General features: G+C 51.1%; 6 protein-coding genes across 6 annotated transcripts; 3 read left to right on the top strand and 3 right to left on the bottom strand.

The window, feature by feature from the left end:
- Positions 1-711: 711 nt before the first annotated feature.
- CC77DRAFT_993519 (inorganic phosphate transporter 1-6 /Pi cotransporter) lies at positions 712-2,874 on the bottom strand. Its single transcript, XM_018536412.1, has 3 exons — positions 2,570-2,874; positions 2,100-2,517; positions 712-2,048 (listed from the first exon to the last, which is right to left on the bottom strand). Exons 1-3 carry the CDS (start codon positions 2,627-2,629, stop codon positions 820-822), a joined length of 1,707 nt encoding a protein of 568 aa, XP_018383546.1. The 5' UTR covers positions 2,630-2,874; the 3' UTR covers positions 712-819.
- A 3,364-nt stretch (positions 2,875-6,238) lies between these two features.
- CC77DRAFT_1022368 (pectin lyase-like protein) lies at positions 6,239-7,686 on the top strand. The gene has a single exon (XM_018525448.1). It carries the CDS (start codon positions 6,624-6,626, stop codon positions 7,626-7,628), a length of 1,005 nt encoding a protein of 334 aa, XP_018383545.1. The 5' UTR covers positions 6,239-6,623; the 3' UTR covers positions 7,629-7,686.
- A 1,024-nt stretch (positions 7,687-8,710) lies between these two features.
- Positions 8,711-9,846, bottom strand: CC77DRAFT_1042124 (mitochondrial ribosomal protein). Its single transcript, XM_018527261.1, has 2 exons — positions 9,447-9,846; positions 8,711-9,394 (listed from the first exon to the last, which is right to left on the bottom strand). The coding sequence occupies exons 1-2, from the start codon at positions 9,803-9,805 to the stop codon at positions 8,980-8,982; spliced, it is 774 nt and encodes a 257-aa protein (XP_018383544.1). The 5' UTR covers positions 9,806-9,846; the 3' UTR covers positions 8,711-8,979.
- A 78-nt stretch (positions 9,847-9,924) lies between these two features.
- Positions 9,925-12,321, top strand: CC77DRAFT_1022367 (hypothetical protein). The gene has a single exon (XM_018525447.1). It carries the CDS (start codon positions 10,054-10,056, stop codon positions 11,854-11,856), a length of 1,803 nt encoding a protein of 600 aa, XP_018383543.1. The 5' UTR covers positions 9,925-10,053; the 3' UTR covers positions 11,857-12,321.
- Positions 12,322-14,576: 2,255 nt separating this feature from the next.
- Positions 14,577-14,970, bottom strand: CC77DRAFT_212955 (hypothetical protein). Its single transcript, XM_018530671.1, has one exon. It carries the CDS (start codon positions 14,820-14,822, stop codon positions 14,622-14,624), a length of 201 nt encoding a protein of 66 aa, XP_018383542.1. The 5' UTR covers positions 14,823-14,970; the 3' UTR covers positions 14,577-14,621.
- CC77DRAFT_212944 (hypothetical protein) lies at positions 14,679-16,229 on the top strand. Its single transcript, XM_018530670.1, has 5 exons — positions 14,679-14,943; positions 14,995-15,090; positions 15,144-15,248; positions 15,296-15,693; positions 15,746-16,229. The coding sequence occupies exons 1-5, from the start codon at positions 14,827-14,829 to the stop codon at positions 16,200-16,202; spliced, it is 1,173 nt and encodes a 390-aa protein (XP_018383541.1). The 5' UTR covers positions 14,679-14,826; the 3' UTR covers positions 16,203-16,229.
- The last annotated feature ends 442 nt before the right edge of the window (positions 16,230-16,671 follow it).

Here is a 16,671-nt window from a genome sequence, read left to right as displayed (position 1 = left end):
CAAAAGCTCGCTGCACCGTCTTCAGTTGTTCCAAGTTCGAGCTGTGGTACAAAAGAAAGGCCAAGAGCGTTGACTACGTCTCGAGGTGTGGGCAAAGGTTGTTCGAGGCGGAGGAGATACGTAGCCTCTACCCGGCGGCGGCGACGTTTTCGTACAGGAGTAGATGTAGAGCTCGAGGTTTTCGATGAGACGTGTTGCACATCAAAGCCTCCACCTAGTTCTTCAAAAGCCATCAAAGCGGAGTCTTCTAGCTCGAGATAGTCCAGAGCTAATGAGATGACGATGTAAACGTGTATGGTGAGTGGAACTGAAGCTTACGAGAAGACTTTGAGATTCTGAAATGAATGGACGAAGTGAATGAGGCCGGACGCAGAGAATGTAGACAAGGACGATTATTACTGTCAAAAATACCCGAAGATGAAACCTTGGTTGACATATGGCTGCTTAGACTTGTGGCTGATGTAAGTGGCTCGTCTGTCATGCGCTATCGAACTATTAGTGGATGGAGTGGAGGACAACCAAACTATGGCATCACATACTCATCTGTGTGTCAAGGCTGATAAGAAAATGAATACAGCATCCAAGCTCGGTCCGGAGTGGTGCGTGGCCAAACCACGCTCAATCACGTCATCAAGTGTTCTTTGCACGTAAATCTGTACGCAGACAGATAGTCAACATACACATAACAATAAAGTAGCACCTTTGGATGAAGCTTGAGTGAATGGAATTACAGTCTAGGTACTTATGCTACAAAAAGACGGGTATATAGGCAGAAGCCTGGATGAAAAGAAAGAGTGACATGAGAATTGACAAACTCAACTAAGCCTTGAGCTCAGTGGTTCCAGCCTCATCGCTGCTGCGATTGTCCTTGCGTACGGCATGCTCCGCACCAGTGATGGACTCATCGCCCATATCCCAATCTTGCGCAAGGTCTTCTAGAGTTCTGCGTTTGGTCTCCGGAATGAGGAGAGTAGTGAAGATACCAGCGAACATGAAGGCAGAGAAGATCTGCATGACATGGTTCAACCAAGGGTTGGCATTCTCCTTGGTAACATGGCCTCGGGTTCGAAGGGGAGCGATAGCACCTTGAGCGATGATGGAGCCAATCTTTCCTGAACCAGCGGAAATGCCGTGAGAAGTCGAACGGTAGCGGGTGGGGAAGCACTCTCCGGGTACGATGAAGGTGGTAGTGTTGGGACCCCAGTTGAAGAAGAGTTGAATCAGAACATAGATGGCCAACATGGCGTGGTGGCTGAGATGCTTGTAGGCGAAACCCCATACAATAAAGAGGATGGTGAGGATAGTGAAGCCAGCCAGTTGCAGGGTCTTGCGTCCGACGGTATCAATGGTTGCGACCGCCAGCCAGTATCCAGGGATAGCGCCAGCGCAGACCAGAATAGCGTTACCAGCAGCAAGGTTGTACAGCTTCTCGTAGAGGGTTGTACCGCTAGCGTAGCCGATAGCCTGGAGCACAGTTGACGAGTTCAGACCCAATCCGTAGAACGCGACATCGAGCAGGAGCCACGACATGGCAGTACCGAAGAGAATCTTGCCGTTGCGGAGCTTGCCGTAGAACCTAAAGAAGTCCTTGAAAGATGCCTTAGGAACTTCGAGCTGAGCAGTAGTTTGTAGCTGAGCAGCTTGGGTGATCGCATCAGGGTTACCGTTGCCGTGCTTACCAGAAAGGTACTGCTTTGTGTCTTCGTTGGCCTTCTCAACGTCACGGGCGACATCGAAAGTGTAGCGAGGCGTCTCGGGAATGGTGAGGCGATAGTAGAGCGCGATACAAGCTGGGACGATGCCAATTCCGATGAGAGCGCGCCACATCTTGTCGACAGCTACAGCGCATTGACCGTCACAGTCCGCGTAGCCAGTAACTCCCTTAAGGGTGTCCTTAAAACCAGCGACAAGGCAAAGCATGACAAGAGCACCACCGAGCTGACCGAAACCTTGCATAGCAAAGACGGCACCCATCATGGCACCACGCCACTTGGTAGTGGCGAACTCGGAGGTGATAATGGAGGAGAGCGGGTAATCACCACCGATACCTGACAGTCATCAGTAAAACTTCCATGCGGATTCCCAGAGAATGGACTCACCAATTCCCATCAACACACGCCAGAAGATGATCAGACCAACGATTGAAGTTCCGGGACCAGGACCCGTGAGGGACTGAGCGAGCGTGGCGACAATGATGAGAATCAGCTCAAGACCGTACATCTTCTTACGGCCAACGATGTCGGCGAGTGTACCGAAACCGACTTGGCCAAGAACAGTACCAGCTGAGGTCGCAAGCTTGATAGCTGTGTCTTGTTGGGTGTACAAAACACCCTTGTTGTCGTGCTTGTAGACAATACCCAGCATAATCGTCAAGAGAGATACGCAGAAGATGTCATAACTGTCCGTGAAGAAACCAGTACCGGCGACAAGAATGGCGCGTACATGGTACCAGCCAAATGGCGCCTTGTCGATCTCAGCGAGTGCAAGCCGGCGTCGCTCATTAGGATCCTCAATGTGCTGGGACCAGTCAGTATATATGATTTTGGAAGTCTAATCCGTGTCATCCTACCGCAAAGTCGTTGTTGAAGTTGTGGAAAGCGGCGTTACCGCCAGCTGTCTTGTGAGCCATTGCGAAGCTTCGCCGAGACGTGTCAAGAGATTAGACGAGGCTTGAGTCCGGAAATGACGGCTGTGCGAGCTGGAGGTCAGTGGTAAAGGGTGCAGGGCCAAGCTATATACCTGCTGTCAAGCTTACTCCCAAGGCTGAGCATCATGCTTGCATACCAAACAGGCCGCTCCAGGACCCAATGGGAGCACCGCATTCTTGCACGCCCATAGATTTGCAATATTCACTTCGGCCTTTCCGCTATAACAGGCAGACACACGCGTAGGAATGCGCCTTTGCCAGCCCAGGCCGCCACAAGGGCTTGACGGGTCTTGACAGTTATCCCTGTCGCACATCTCGTGTGGTGAAAGTGCGTCTTGGGGGAACTCGAGGAGAAGAGGTTCAACCCAATCATGTAGCCCACGTGCACCGCCAAGACGCTAAGATGAGCACGGCCAGAACACCTCTCCCAACATCGCCCCGAATCACGTCTGGAGGATCGAAGCTTCTTCACGCTCAGCGCGCTCTTGGTATGCTTGTGTGCATAGCTATGATTCTGTGGCGTGTTCATCAGATGCTCCATCAGCATTGGCAGTGACATCAAACGCTTCTGTCGCCGATCTATCTCATCATCTTCATCCGCCTTCACCTTATACGTGCAACACGTGGGAACTGAACATTGTACCGCACCCCACGCCGGAAGCATCTAGCCCAGGACCCCGTCAGCTGGGGTTTCATGCACGGAGTTACTGTCTCCGCTAGCGTGCCATGCGAAACCCGTCTTCTGGACTGTCGGTTGGTCCCGATAGCACTCTGCTTACCAGCACACTGGCATGTTAGCTTCCTCACTAACATCCAACTGGGTATGAACAAGCAAATTCTGACATGGTGAGATGCATGCCTTCCGAGGCTACCCTCGTCTAGGGATGCTGCAATGACCGACGCATGGCTCTATTGGTCTTTCACTAATATCGGTGTTTCACTGCCGAGCAATTCGCGCCCAATCACATCGTCGCACGTGGGAGAGAACCGCAGCGATTGTGCTTAATGGGCTATAAGCGTTTCCGTCGCTGGGCTTGAGCTGCAACTCGTAACACCATCTCGAGCGTCATGTCGAAAGCTTCCGTTCCCAAAGCTAAGCACTCTAGCAGTCCCCCCATGGCCCAGAGCTTTATGAAGATTCATTACTCATCTTCACGGTCACAAACGAGGTTCATTTCATATTGTTAACTGTGTTCGAGTCGAATACCCAGCGGAGAGGTTCCAGAAGTGGGGCACTGCACGACATGCAGGGAAAGATGCAGTACTTGGATCCAGGGGCTTTGTTGGAAGTTCTATGTCAAGATACTGGTTGCTGGCGAGTGTGGATTCACGGCCTCACCGAAGTCTAAAATCCTCGTGTCGAACGGACGACCTCGCCCCTCGCAGCGTCTTAGTCCCAATCTTAGTTCTTTTTCATTACTCTATCTGTCGGCATCTAGTCCGCGGATCTCGCTGGATCGGCTCTTCTACACATTTGTACCACTCAGCTCCCCTAACCACTACACGTTCAGCTCGCATGATATGGTACTACATGCCGTCTATTAGCTTAGACGTGCGTCACACAGCATTACTTTGATGTAAAGCACTGCATATAAGATCTGCTATGCATGCAGCCATCGTAGGCGGTGATCTTCCCGCGGTTACATCACATCTCCATGCTCAATCCCCACTTCTCAACCGACATGAACGCGATTGCGATCGATCGGGCATCTAAATCGAGGTTCGGCTGACAGACTTGCTGAGGCGTGCCGGTTACACCACATCAGGTATATCCTAACCCTTCCAACTGCACATCGCTGGATGATGTTCAAGGTGTATCCTCACAACGCTATAAATGATCAACTAACTAACCAAAAGAGACGAGCGAGACAAACGAATAGCGTCGGCGGCAACTGAGCCACCTCATTCCTGAGCTTACCGACTAGCAATAGCAGCAAGACGATACTAAGGAACTCCCACAACGTCGTCCTCAGAACGGAAATGCCCACACTTCGCCAAATTTACGAAAGTCGCCTTCTCCCGTCCGCAATGTCCGGGTCGTTTTATAACTCTCCAATTTACATCGGCTAGATATTTGGGCTCGCTCTATCTCTTGATACAACACGACTAAGCACAAGATGAGTTGCCTCATAAATCATAGGCTCGCGTGTGGCGACGGATGTCTCCAGGTTGATGGAGAAATGGTATAGCCCTAAATTGGAGAAGGCTTACCTTTGTCTCGACCCTCACCTAAAGAGATGGTGTGGTGCTCCATGAAGAAATTGTTCCAGTGCTTTCTCCAGCTGACCCTACGTTCGTCCTCTGACACCTCTTCCGTGTCTAAATCTCATTTCCGTGGACGCTGTTTCAGCCAAGGCCACGGTGGCTCGGGCCATTGAGTGGATAAGGGTGCTGGGTTGTCTCGCTTCCACTGCTTGAGGATGTCTACCTCGAGGACTGCACTCTTCTCAGCTCTTCTCGACCTTGGATGAGGACCCACTAGTCGCACCTCATGTATTATACAGGGCGATCCCTCTGATTCAGATACTTCATGTTCCTGCTCACGAAGCTTCCTCTTCGGTTGGTGTAAGTGGATAGGCGTTTCCCATCGTGACTCGCACATACGTGGGTATTCTTGCGACGGAGGGTCTTCTTGAGGCGTATCTTGTTCTGGCTTTGGAGGCCATGCTCCCGGTGGCGGAGGTCTCCATTGTGGGAAGAAGGTACCTTCAGGCCATTCTATCCACGAAACCTGCTTCCTCTGTAAAACGCATTCTACGTTTGGACTGCATGGTACGTGAGTAATACTTCCATGAAGAAGCGACAGTAAGGCTGGGTCGCTCAGCATCTCATATGCGCAGTCGATTCTTTCCATGGCTTGTCCTTACCTCGTTCACTTCAAGCCAGGAGTATCGATTTCCAGTTTGGTCGGCTTCTTGATCGCCAATAGCAGAAGGTCTAGAATCGTCTGAGATGGCGATTGCGCGTACCGAGTTTGCGAAACCCCATCTAGTTAACCACTTTGTGCAAGTCATCTCCACGTTCTGGCTTTGTGTTTGAGTAGAAGACACCAAGACAAAGACCTTAATGTACTCCTTTCAGCCTATGCGGTATTATCGTTTGTTGCATTGTCGCATGATAATGGTAAAGAATAAGATGCTAAGTCGACGCGCATTTAGTTGCACAATCGTTGCAGTAAGCTTGGGTAAGCTTTCCGATCGCGGTATTGGTAGGTGATGGGACAAGTAGCACAGTCGAAAGCTAACAGTATTCTTTGCATGGTTTCCTTTTATCGACAACAAGGGCGATCGGTAATGTCAGTGTGTTATCGTCGCAAACCTGACGCGATGTTTACCTCGACATGTGATGCATAGCGCCTGCCTCGGTAGCTATGGTAGGGAAAGTAGAGTGCACCACGAACAGCGCGGTATCTGATTAAAGCTCATCTCGCTTCAAGGGGTTAGAATACACGATAGTAGCAAGGCGTTCAAGCCAGGCTGGAATAAGGAAACAAGGCACCGCGGCCTGTACTGGTGGAAGTTGGCGCCAAGCTGAATCCCCCGTATTTTCCCCGCTGTCCGAGTAGGCGATCTTGCCTTTCAGCCACGCATACACGGGAAAATCTGGGGATGCATACTTCCACCACTCAATACCACAACATCAAGCCACCATTCTACCGTTGCACACTGTGCTCTACCTTTCCTGAGGCGGAACATACGCCCGCCAAGATGGGCCAAGATGAAGTACAGCATCGCCACAGGAGATATTGCATGCACTTGCGCGATTGGGAGATGTTCGAGCCTGTGTGACAATGCGCCATCAGCCATTCTACCGGAAGAATTGCTGAAGTGCTTGCCTGGAAGCCGACTGCATGGCTACATTCTGCCTCCTTGGTTGCCGACGCTTAAGAATGGTAGAATATAAAATGTAAGTGACATCGCTGGTAGATCGGCATCAGATCACTCAATCTCATCTGCATCCTCTCCTACACTTCAAGATGAAGCTCTCAATCCTATCACTCCTTTCCTTGGCTCTTTCTGCGACTGCAGCTCCCGCCGGCTGCGACTTTAGCCTGGTCGGATTCGCCAAGGACAATCCAATTGGACCTACCACTGGCGGTGCTGGCAGGCATGGCAAGAGTGTGACTGTTCGGACAGTGGCCGAGTTCATCAAGGCTGTCAACGGCAGTGAGCCAACAGTTGTGTACGCCAAGGGTAGCTTCAATCTCACATCGCGAGTTCAAGTTGGGTCCAACAAGTCCGTCATTGGAGTCGGCAAGGGAGCTCAGATCACTGGTTCGGGCCTGAACATCTTCAACAAGACCAATGTTATCATCCGCAACATTGGTTTCACGGCCATTGACGATGACGCCATGACTATTCGTAACAGTACCCGCGTGTGGATCGATCACAACGAGTTCACTACTGGCAACTTCCCTGCTCTTGGCCCTGATGCTTACGACGGCCAAGTCGATATCATTCGCGCGGCGGATTGGATCACGGTATCATGGAACTACTTCCACGATCATTGGAAGAGTTCTCTTGTTGGCAACAGCGATGCGCTCAGAGATGTTGACCAGGGTCATTTGCACGTCACCTACCACCACAACTACTGGAGAAACGAGGGTACCCGTGGTCCTGCTGGTCGTTTTGGTCACCAGCACATCTTCAACAACCTCTATGTCGACTTCTTGTACCAAGCCATCCACTCCCGCAGCGATAACCAGGTTCTCGTCGAAGGTAATGTCTTCAAGGGCAAGACACGCGAGGCTCTCAGCACTTACGGACTTGTCATCCCGGAGGACAGCCCCAACACTAGCCCCGATGGCGATTACGAATTGGACGGCTTCGCCAACCTCGGCGCAAAGAACGACTTTGGAAAGGCTGGTGTCAACATCACTCAAGTCGGCAACTTCACCAGGGCGCCTTACAAGTACAAGCTTACTCCACTGAAGCAGGTCGAGAAGATTGTAAAGAGCGGCGCTGGTCTCGGCAAGATCTGAGTGATTGCTCCGCAAACAAAAATGTGTCTAAAGCAGCTATATGCTAATAAGTAATGATAAAATGTTTAGTACCTATCATCTGCCTTTCCTTCGATATCGTGTTTTCATTCATGCCACTGAGCGAACCCAGCCTTCTATCCTTCCAGGATTATCTTTTTGTCTTCCTCTAAAACCCCATAAAATGAAAGATGCAGCATCACTCCTCCATCTCCTCTTCCGAGGATCTACACAAGCAGATGCCACAGGTTAGAAGTCATGAGAAGTACGGAAGGCAGCACTCTCGGCTCGTAACAGCTCATATCCGCGATCACTTCCGGATGCTTGATCCGCCCAATCGTAAACCCACGACTCAATGAAATGTATTTCTATCCTAATCTCCAAAGGAATCGAAAACCAGATCACTGAATTCGTGCAGGCTCGGAAATCTGGCCTATTAGCAGACACTCCGGGTCCGAGAGGCATTCTTCTTCCTAATCTGCGTATGTAGAGCAATTACTGTCGGCTTCGTCTGAACAAGGTACGCTGCGCTGTTTCGTTCATACGTCAGATGCTGTTCCAGGAAAGTCGCTGATTCCTGCAAAGTCTAGAGTAACCTTTCTCGAGTGCCGTTGACCATATGTTATTTTGACAGTGATCTGCGCTTGAGCCTCGACTTGTGCACATACAAGTCTGTCGCTCTTGCAAGATTCTCATTCGTACGTACTAGTTTTTGTACTTGAACGTTACAAAACCCTTCCTTGAATAACACATTTTATTTCTGGAACTGTGGCCCATTCGAATTGGATACATGACGCTGCCACAAGTAACGCTTCGTTTGCTTCCGACACATATATTGACTTTAAATATTGGGCGAACATTGGTCCTTGGCTTCGATGAACCAGAAACTAGAGTATTAGAGGACTGGAAGGATGGTGTCATGGTTTCGTACTCAAAGCTTCACCATGTACGAACGCAGGTCTTTTCGCTGAATCAGGTCATCAACCTACGTACGATGTTGACTATCCCACCTCAATCTCTCCATATAATGTGGCTACTTGAGATCGCATCACTATCGGAAGAGCTTGATGAGCTTTTCGAGCCCAGGGATTGGTATCAATATATATATATATATAGACTGTTAGGGTCCCAAAACACATGGCGATACACAACACGAGATCAAGTTTTGTAACTCAGAAACTCTTTCGTTGTGCTCTATGATCGCCAACTCTTTTGTTGAGGCATAGAACGTATGTGCCCAGAGTCGACCCTTGGACGGGGCTTGTCTCGTAATGCTTGAATTGAATCAATCGTGATGGTATATCTACACGAAATGTACAGTATCAGTACAGATGCCTCCACCTACCCATATCTATTATGGATGCGCCGCTACCCCACCCATGGGCCTCTGCCCTTGTGGGTTATTTGGCACAACGGGTTGCAATTCGTCGACAGCCTGATCGTACTCGGCATTGCTCATATCAGCGCCCGCACCCAGACCCTCTTCCTGCTGCCCACTGAACATTTGCGCACGCATCGACTGCTCATCCTCAATCTGCTTGGTAGCCCAAGCCTTCCAGTTCTCCCATGTGCGGTCTTCAAGCTCCATACCGATCTCGAGGGGACCCTTGCCAAAGTAGGCGCCGACGTGCAGAGCTTCTTCCTTGGCAATGCGTTGACGGATCTCGGAGAGGTGACGGTGTTGGTAGAATTCGCGGCGTGCTTGGTCGTAGGCGGAGGCTTTGGAGAGGGAGGCGTGCTTCATGAGCCACATTTGGCGTTGAACGACACTACATGTGTCAGTATCACGGGGGCGGGCGTAGTGAAAGTGGCTGGTCGTACCTTTCGCCGTCTAACTGCTTCCCTGGCTGGACAATTTTACTCCAGTCGTAGTTCTTGGAATCGTTTCCGCTGTTTTCGATGACCAGCCTCGGCCGTGCCAGTTCCCATGGGTGGTCGCCGAAGAATTCTGAACGCAGCTTGTCTTCTGGGTATTCAATGGGTAGCGGTTTGAATAGTTTGCTGGCTTTCCGCGCCTTCCTCATCTTTGGTATGCGCAGTACTGGGCGTGCGAGGGTCTCGCCTGGCGGTATGTTGCCTACGACATCGTACCATTGGGGCAGGTTGAGGTCTCGTTTTGAGTCGAAAAGGGCTTTCGCAGTCTGGCGCACCCGGAGAGGGCGGAAGTCGTAACGGCCCATGGCAGCAGGTTGGGCGGCGCGATTCGTCGTGTCGTAGATGCTGGGGTTCTTGCCCGCAAAGTCCGCAACTTCGCCAAGACTTCGCGACGCCGAAATCTTTGGATTCGAGCAAGGCGACTCGCCGCAACACCAACAATACCCCCTTCGCCTAGGCAGCTCTTCAATGAGCTCCTTGTAATCAATTGCGGCCCACATCACCAATGGACAACGTCTGAACTGGCTCCCTCTGACACAATGCTCGACTTCTCATGTCCCTCCTCCGCACCCTCGACCGGACCTCTGCTGTCTCGAATACCGCCCATGCACGGCCCTTCCTCACATTCTTGTACCCACGCCACGAGGACACGCCGTCCAAGAGAAGATTCAGCAAGAAGGCGATAGACAATGCTCGGCGACTACCCGAACCGACGACTGCTCGCATGGGCACTTTCTTCGTCAACGCCTTGGTGCGGGCAGCATCATGCCCAAAGCATGCACAGCTCCTACACACTCTGCGCGGGGTAGAAACAGCGCCGCCAAAACATCAGACAACGCGGGGACAGAGCACGTGGTCAAAGTCTGAAGAGGATGGATCCGACCCACGTCCAGAGCGCAAAGGCCCGCTCAAGAAAGTCCAACGCTTCGCCGAGAAGGAACTGCAAGCCTTGATAGACTACTACGGCATGGAGATCGACACGCGGCCCGAGGCAGAGGTTCCAGACGACGGGAACTTGGTGTGGAATGTTGGTGATAGCCATGTGCCCTGGCCCCTCCGCGACCCATCGGACGCTGTGCACATTGACGAGTTGCAGACTCTGCTGAAGAACGAGGAAGCACCGCACCAACATGTCTATGATGCATACAAGAAGCTGCAGTCGCCGGGCGTTGTCTATCTCGATACTCTCACCATCCGGGCGCTGCTGCACCATCTCGCTGTCGTCGAACGCCCCACACCCATCGCAGCCCAACGCTTCCTCTCTATCCTCGACGATATGAAAACCGCACACATACACATAACCCGCTCCGAGTGGACGTCAGCCATACACCTGACTGGTCGCGCCATGGGGACTGTATCCGAAGACGACCTGCAAGCCTCCCTTCGCATCTGGCAGGACATGGAGCGCCGAGCCGGTCTTAAGGGTGGCTACGTGACATTCAACGTACTCTTCAACATCGCTGTCAAAGCGGGGAAATACTCTCTAGCCGAAACCTTTATGAAAGAGATGCAGGACCGAAAAGTGCCCATGCACAGACATTACCGTGTAGCACTTCTCTACTACTACGGCGTGTTACAAAATGGGAATGCTGTAAGGAGAGCATATCTGGACATAGTCTCGGCGGGAGATATTGTAGACACTGTTGTCATGAACGCTGTCATAGCAGCGCTGATGCGCGCTGGTGAGCCCTCAGCCGCAGAACAAGTCTTCGAGCGCATGAAGCGCTTGCACGCCATGAGGACCACCACCGCACCTGGCCACGTATTCTTCAACCGCAAATGGCGCCATGGTCGCCTTCTGGGCTTGCGCTTCAGAGACGAGACACGAAGACTGAAGAGAGAGAGCAAAGACGAGGAGTTGAAGCAATTACAAGACTTTGCGCCCATTGGTCCTGATTCAAGAACATACGGCATCCTGATACGGCATCATGCAGCGGTAGCCGGCAACATCGACCGCGTGAACGAGCTGCTACAAGAGATGAAGTGGAATTCCGTTCCACTCGACGGCACAATATTCATCGTCGTCTTCCAGGGCTTCAACTCCTTCGGCGGCGTCCGCTATACCTCCTGGACCGCCTTTAGATTAGAGAAGATATGGCACCAATATCTGCAATCTCTGAGCCAGAACCTGGAGCGAACCTGGCTCTCTAGTCTCGCTGTCATTGCGGCGCTCAAAGCATTTGGACGATGTACAACCCCGGAAAGGACACTGAAGGCATGGGAGGAGATTCGCGCGCTGTGGCAACCCGACGAACAGGAGCTGGAGGCCGTGATGATGGTCCTCAGGAAGCTGGTGCCGAGTCAGTTGGAGACGACATCCAGTCCAGGATTCTTCGATGGGAAAAGACCATCGTGAGCAGCACTACCAATAGTGCCACGCGGCGTCACTATCATTGTACACGCGTTCTGTATCACTTTTTTGTAAAAATAATATGTGGAGTTATTCCGGTCAGCATGTGTGTATGAATCTGATACGGGAGATTGTGTACCGAATGAATGGCCGCTGTAAAAACATACCGAGGTCCTACAGCACAGTACAGTCATCAGATAGAGAAACAAACAAGTGAAAGAAAGGGTCCAGGGTCGTCTTCCCGTACCAATGATTCATGAATCATGAATCGAATATTATACAAGGGTATACCTTTCTTAGTGACCATCGTCATCTCCGGTTCGTCGGTCAGTACCCGTTCCATTGTGGATGGCTTTGACCCTGTTTGTTGCACGGATTACTGTGCAAGCAATCTTGTCTTCATTTCGGTCCAAGGGATGCAGTCATGGGATTTTGCAATAAGTCGATTTTCCGTGGCATGGAATTGTTGGGGTTGCGTTGAAGGGTCGTTCAGGTCGCGGGCGAGGTTTAAGATGACAAGCCGCAGTGCTAATTTCTAATCGCGGCTTGTATTGTCGAGCTAAATCTCTGGGTTCCGACTTGATACATTACTCAAATGTCGAAACAGTGGTAATGTAGATATCTCACAGAAGCCGGTGGGTCAAGATTGGAAAGTCATGGTTGTGATATGAGTCCCATGTTTGCCCATGTCGATCGATACTGAAGAGTACCGATGCCACCCTTCGTATACCACAAGGCAAAACATGCATCTGGAATTTCGATGTTTTCTTTTGGGAGATTGTGAGACGTCTTGAGGCAGAAGGATGTTGGCATCTCAGATAATTGATATATGGCAAGTCTAGTCAGGTGGAATGCCCATCGATACAGACTTGGCCAGACATTCTCAGTGAACCCGTCTGAGGACCATGGGCTCTGCATGAAGTACAAGATGCGTCTGGTCAAGTGGTTGCCCTCGTCTGGTGCTAGGAGACTTCTGATAGCCCTCAAGAATAGTTCAAGAGGGATTTCGAAGGCGCGAATATCTGTCGGGACCCGGACATCAGATGGAGGAAACACCGAGATTAGAGCAAACGCGCTTGATGAAGGAATCTTGTCTGCAAAGAAATAACATGCCGATGAGGGTTACGAGAGAGTCCGAGCAACTGTTACATAGGTATCGCTGCAATACGTACTCAAACGCCTCGAATGAACCTCGTGCGGGGTGCTATCATGAAGATACTTGAAGTAGGAGAACAAGAGAGTAAGGAGGGCGAACAAGTATTTTGTTCTTCAGCGACCACATATCAGTGCCATATCTCGAAAATTCCTCAGGCCGCAGTAGTGTCCAGGTTTGGGGCTCCCGCCAACGTTTCTGGGCCATAAGCAACGTCCTGCCTGCACGGAGCAACGGTAAAGGGTCAGGTGAACTCGTGCTTCAGCGTCAAGATGCTTTCTGGGTCAATCCTGGTAGTTGGATCGACAACGACGATAGGAACTGTAGGGAGCCGCCGATGCATGCCACTCGCATCTCATCCTACGGATGTCCAACGAAACAAAAAAAAGTAAATGCAAGGCAGGCACTTCCTACATGACCAAGTATTTCAAACATCTGAGGACTGTTTCTCGCCCATCTCATGTTTCGCAATGTCAAAATGTGATGTGAGGGGTCCAAGATCGGAAATCGAGGCCAAGCCGGTGTCTGGCCGTGCCGCACCTCCGATGCCATCATCACCTGGGCGGCCTTGATCTTTTCAGCCGCTCAACCTCAGTGATCCAACTACCCTCGGGTGATGAGCTTTCACGTGAATATTATTTCGCCACTCTTTCTCTTTGAAGCTACGCTGAATCTGCTCGCGTATCGTCCTGACGCATATGGAGACACAATTCGGCAATCTTTCCCGCCAATCGTCGTCACGATTGCGCCGTGACCATGGAACGCTGCGTCCGAGTACCCATTGAAGGAACATGATGTAAGCGTATCACATCGCGAATGCGAGCGTGGGTACCTTATACCATCGTCAAATGGTCGGGATCCTAGCATAAGAGATGAAGCAGAATCCTGCGCCGATCGATTACGATTAGCGCACATCCCAAAGAAGAAAGACAAGATTAATCGACGAGTCATATAGCGTCGAAGACCAACAATTGGGCCGGAAATTTCGCCCACCCCCTGCCTGAGGATCTGTGGCGGTTCTTGTTGCAGAATAAATCTGATGATGATATCAATGGCCAGTGTTCCTGGCATAGGCAAACGCGAAGGATGCAAACGCCAGCCAATCTTCTATTTTTCTAATACAATATTGCGGCTGGCTGTTTAGGATGTACCGGACCCCCGAACCAGCGTTCGTCACGGACGGCATTCGTTTGAATGTCACTCCTTGTACCTGGAGTCAGGGGATACGGCGTGACATCCCAGAATGAGTCCACTCAGGAACGGCGCGGCCGAGCATACCTCGGAGCAAAGACGAACACAACTTTCAGTCCTTTTGAATCAACAACTGCAGTAAGCGGGAGCTGAATGTTGCATGCGAGAAGGTTACCGGATACATGGAAGGTACAAAAGCAATCCCTTGCGCAACGCCCTCACCGCCGTAGTGGAACTTACAATCGTGGCACGCACGAGCAGCATGTGGAGCGGATCCTAAAGGTCGGAAATCGGTCGTGTCCAGGTCGCGTGTCTTTCAACGACACCCCTGCATAGAGTTTGGGCGAGGACCTGTCAAATGCAACCATCCGCTAATCGAAGTTCGCTTATCACCTAGCGTGGAGCCTCCAGCGCGTCTCCACCTGCGTTAGCCCTGTGTGGACGGCATAAAGCTCGTGCTTGGCAACGGCCCTGAATCGTCCACAGTAGCCTCGTGGGAGGCGGCAGACGGTATCCTGTCAGTCATTAGGGCTTGCGGTCCCGCCGTGCGGCGTGGGTCACAGCCCTTATAACAATTCTGCACCTTCCAGAACAGCGCCGGCGCTGGCGTTGACATCAAGACGTTCATCAAGATGGCAACATGGGAGGAAATGTATACGCAGATGCTGCTGGACGCCCCGGACCCAGATGAGCCGCTGCCTTTAGCAAATCACAAGGCGACCATGTTCGGTACTACGCTCACTTTCCTGGTATGATTCTGTGATCGCACTCAATGCTTCGACTACTAACCCCGCAAATAGATCGTGGCATGGTGCGCAGTCATTTTTCGTCTCTGGGTCCGCATCAAGATCGTGAAGGAAGTGGGTTGGGATGATGGCTTCGTTTTACTTGCTCAGGTACGTTTCGACGTGGTTTAATACCAATGACATAAAGTTAATTCGTCTTCTAGTCCCTGAACACTGCAGCGACTGTTGTCATGTGTCTTTCGGTCAATACTGGACTCGGTCACCATATGCTGTACATTGGCTACAACAATCTAGTAGAATACTTGAAGGTGTGTATTTCCCTTGATTGACATGTATGGTTCACTGACCAAGCTAGCTGTACTACATCGAACTAGCCCTATACATCACCAACTGCGCAGTGATCAAGATTGCTCTTCTCCTCCAATACCTCCGCATCTTCAAGTCGGGGCCTATGCGATGGGTTTGCGTTGGCCTCCTTGTCGCTGTGACTCTCTGGGGTATTGGCTTTTCTTTCGCTGGCTGGTTCCCCTGCTTCCCGGTCCGCGGCTATTGGAATCGCATCATTGAGGCAAAGTGCTATGGCTTTGGGCTTGGAGATTTGGATAGCTTTATCGCTATCTACAAAGCGCATTCGGCCACCAACATGATGTTCGACATCTTTATCTTCCTTGCACCTATGGTGTTATTCCGAACACCGCATTTGCGCTACAAGAATGTGTTGGCAATGGCTGGTGTATTCACCTTTGGTGCTGTGTAAGTTGCTCATAACTCAAGGAGCGAGCATTCTATGCTAACTCACACGCAGTGTTGTCGGAACATCAGTATGGCGACTCCATGGCATCGTCGAAACCAAAGGCGCAACCTCCCCCTACGTCGACTACACCTGGTGGTCACCCACTCTCATCATACTCTCCTGTCTCGAGATTGATCTCGCCATAATCTGCGCCTCAATGCCCATCTTCTGGCCCATCATTGAGAAGTCATTCAGCGCCATTTTCGTTAGCTACGAAGTCCAGGTCGTGGAGGAGCGCGTCGATGATTACGGTCTCACATACGAGCTCGAGCACATGAAGGGAGAGGACAGACCATGCAGCATCAAGAGTAATGGGACGAGTACACAAGAGCTGACGAACGAGGACGAGGAGGCACATCCGAGGGCACAAGTATTCACCGTGGGCTTCGATCCGCTGAACGAGGAGCAAAAGGCTAGCGGGCTGAGTACGAATGTCCACTCGAAAGCACAGCCAAAATGGCAGCTCTAAATGATAATGCATATACATGTCGCACACTTTGGTTACGTACATTCGTACTATGTTCACGTTACTCGTTGTGTCAGTCTATAACAGTAATGTCTTCTCAGCACCTTGACCTCCAATTCTGAGCTGCTAGCAACTAATCGACAAAACACTGTAGGCACCTGATACGTCATCTCACGATACAGCTTGGGCCACGACGAAGCTGTTGTCTCACACCCCACACTTGCATATGCATACCATAACTCTAATAAGACCCGCCCTACAATCATGAAACACAAAACCACCGAAAATCCTTGTCGGCACATGCACAATACTGCCTTGTTCTTTCCCATGCAAATGTACCTTACCTAGAGTACGACCGAAAAGCACATTCGCTGTTCGGCCCAAGTTGCAATTGTCGCAAAACCACCGCTTATCATGGACCGCCCTGGACCCATTCGGCTTGTCTCACGCTACTACTCTAGTGGGCATGTAC

This window comes from Alternaria alternata (genome assembly GCF_001642055.1).
Source record: "Alternaria alternata strain SRC1lrK2f unplaced genomic scaffold CC77scaffold_16, whole genome shotgun sequence".
Classification (NCBI taxonomy): Eukaryota; Fungi; Ascomycota; class Dothideomycetes; order Pleosporales; family Pleosporaceae; genus Alternaria; species Alternaria alternata.
This window is presented reverse-complemented; position numbering and strand designations above follow the sequence as displayed.

Bases quoted from the DNA above. Each gene is read 5' to 3' on its own strand.
- CC77DRAFT_993519 (XM_018536412.1), bottom strand. From the start codon at position 2,629: ATGGCTCACAAGACAGCTGGCGGTAACGCCGCTTTCCACAACTTCAAC. The intron at 2,518-2,569 runs GTAGGATGACAC...GACTGGTCCCAG, and splicing joins ACTTCAACAACGACTTTGCG to CACATTGAGGATCCTAATGA. The intron at 2,049-2,099 runs GTGAGTCCATTC...GATGACTGTCAG, and splicing joins GCGTGTGTTGATGGGAATTG to GTATCGGTGGTGATTACCCG.
- CC77DRAFT_1022367 (XM_018525447.1), top strand. From the start codon at position 10,054: ATGTCCCTCCTCCGCACCCTCGACCGGACCTCTGCTGTCTCGAATACC.
- CC77DRAFT_1022368 (XM_018525448.1), top strand. From the start codon at position 6,624: ATGAAGCTCTCAATCCTATCACTCCTTTCCTTGGCTCTTTCTGCGACT.
- CC77DRAFT_212944 (XM_018530670.1), top strand. From the start codon at position 14,827: ATGGCAACATGGGAGGAAATGTATACGCAGATGCTGCTGGACGCCCCG. The intron at 14,944-14,994 runs GTATGATTCTGT...CCCCGCAAATAG, and splicing joins GTACTACGCTCACTTTCCTG to ATCGTGGCATGGTGCGCAGT. The intron at 15,091-15,143 runs GTACGTTTCGAC...TTCGTCTTCTAG, and splicing joins GCTTCGTTTTACTTGCTCAG to TCCCTGAACACTGCAGCGAC.
- CC77DRAFT_212955 (XM_018530671.1), bottom strand. From the start codon at position 14,822: ATGAACGTCTTGATGTCAACGCCAGCGCCGGCGCTGTTCTGGAAGGTG.
- CC77DRAFT_1042124 (XM_018527261.1), bottom strand. From the start codon at position 9,805: ATGGGCCGTTACGACTTCCGCCCTCTCCGGGTGCGCCAGACTGCGAAA. The intron at 9,395-9,446 runs GTACGACCAGCC...TGACACATGTAG, and splicing joins AAGCAGTTAGACGGCGAAAG to TGTCGTTCAACGCCAAATGT.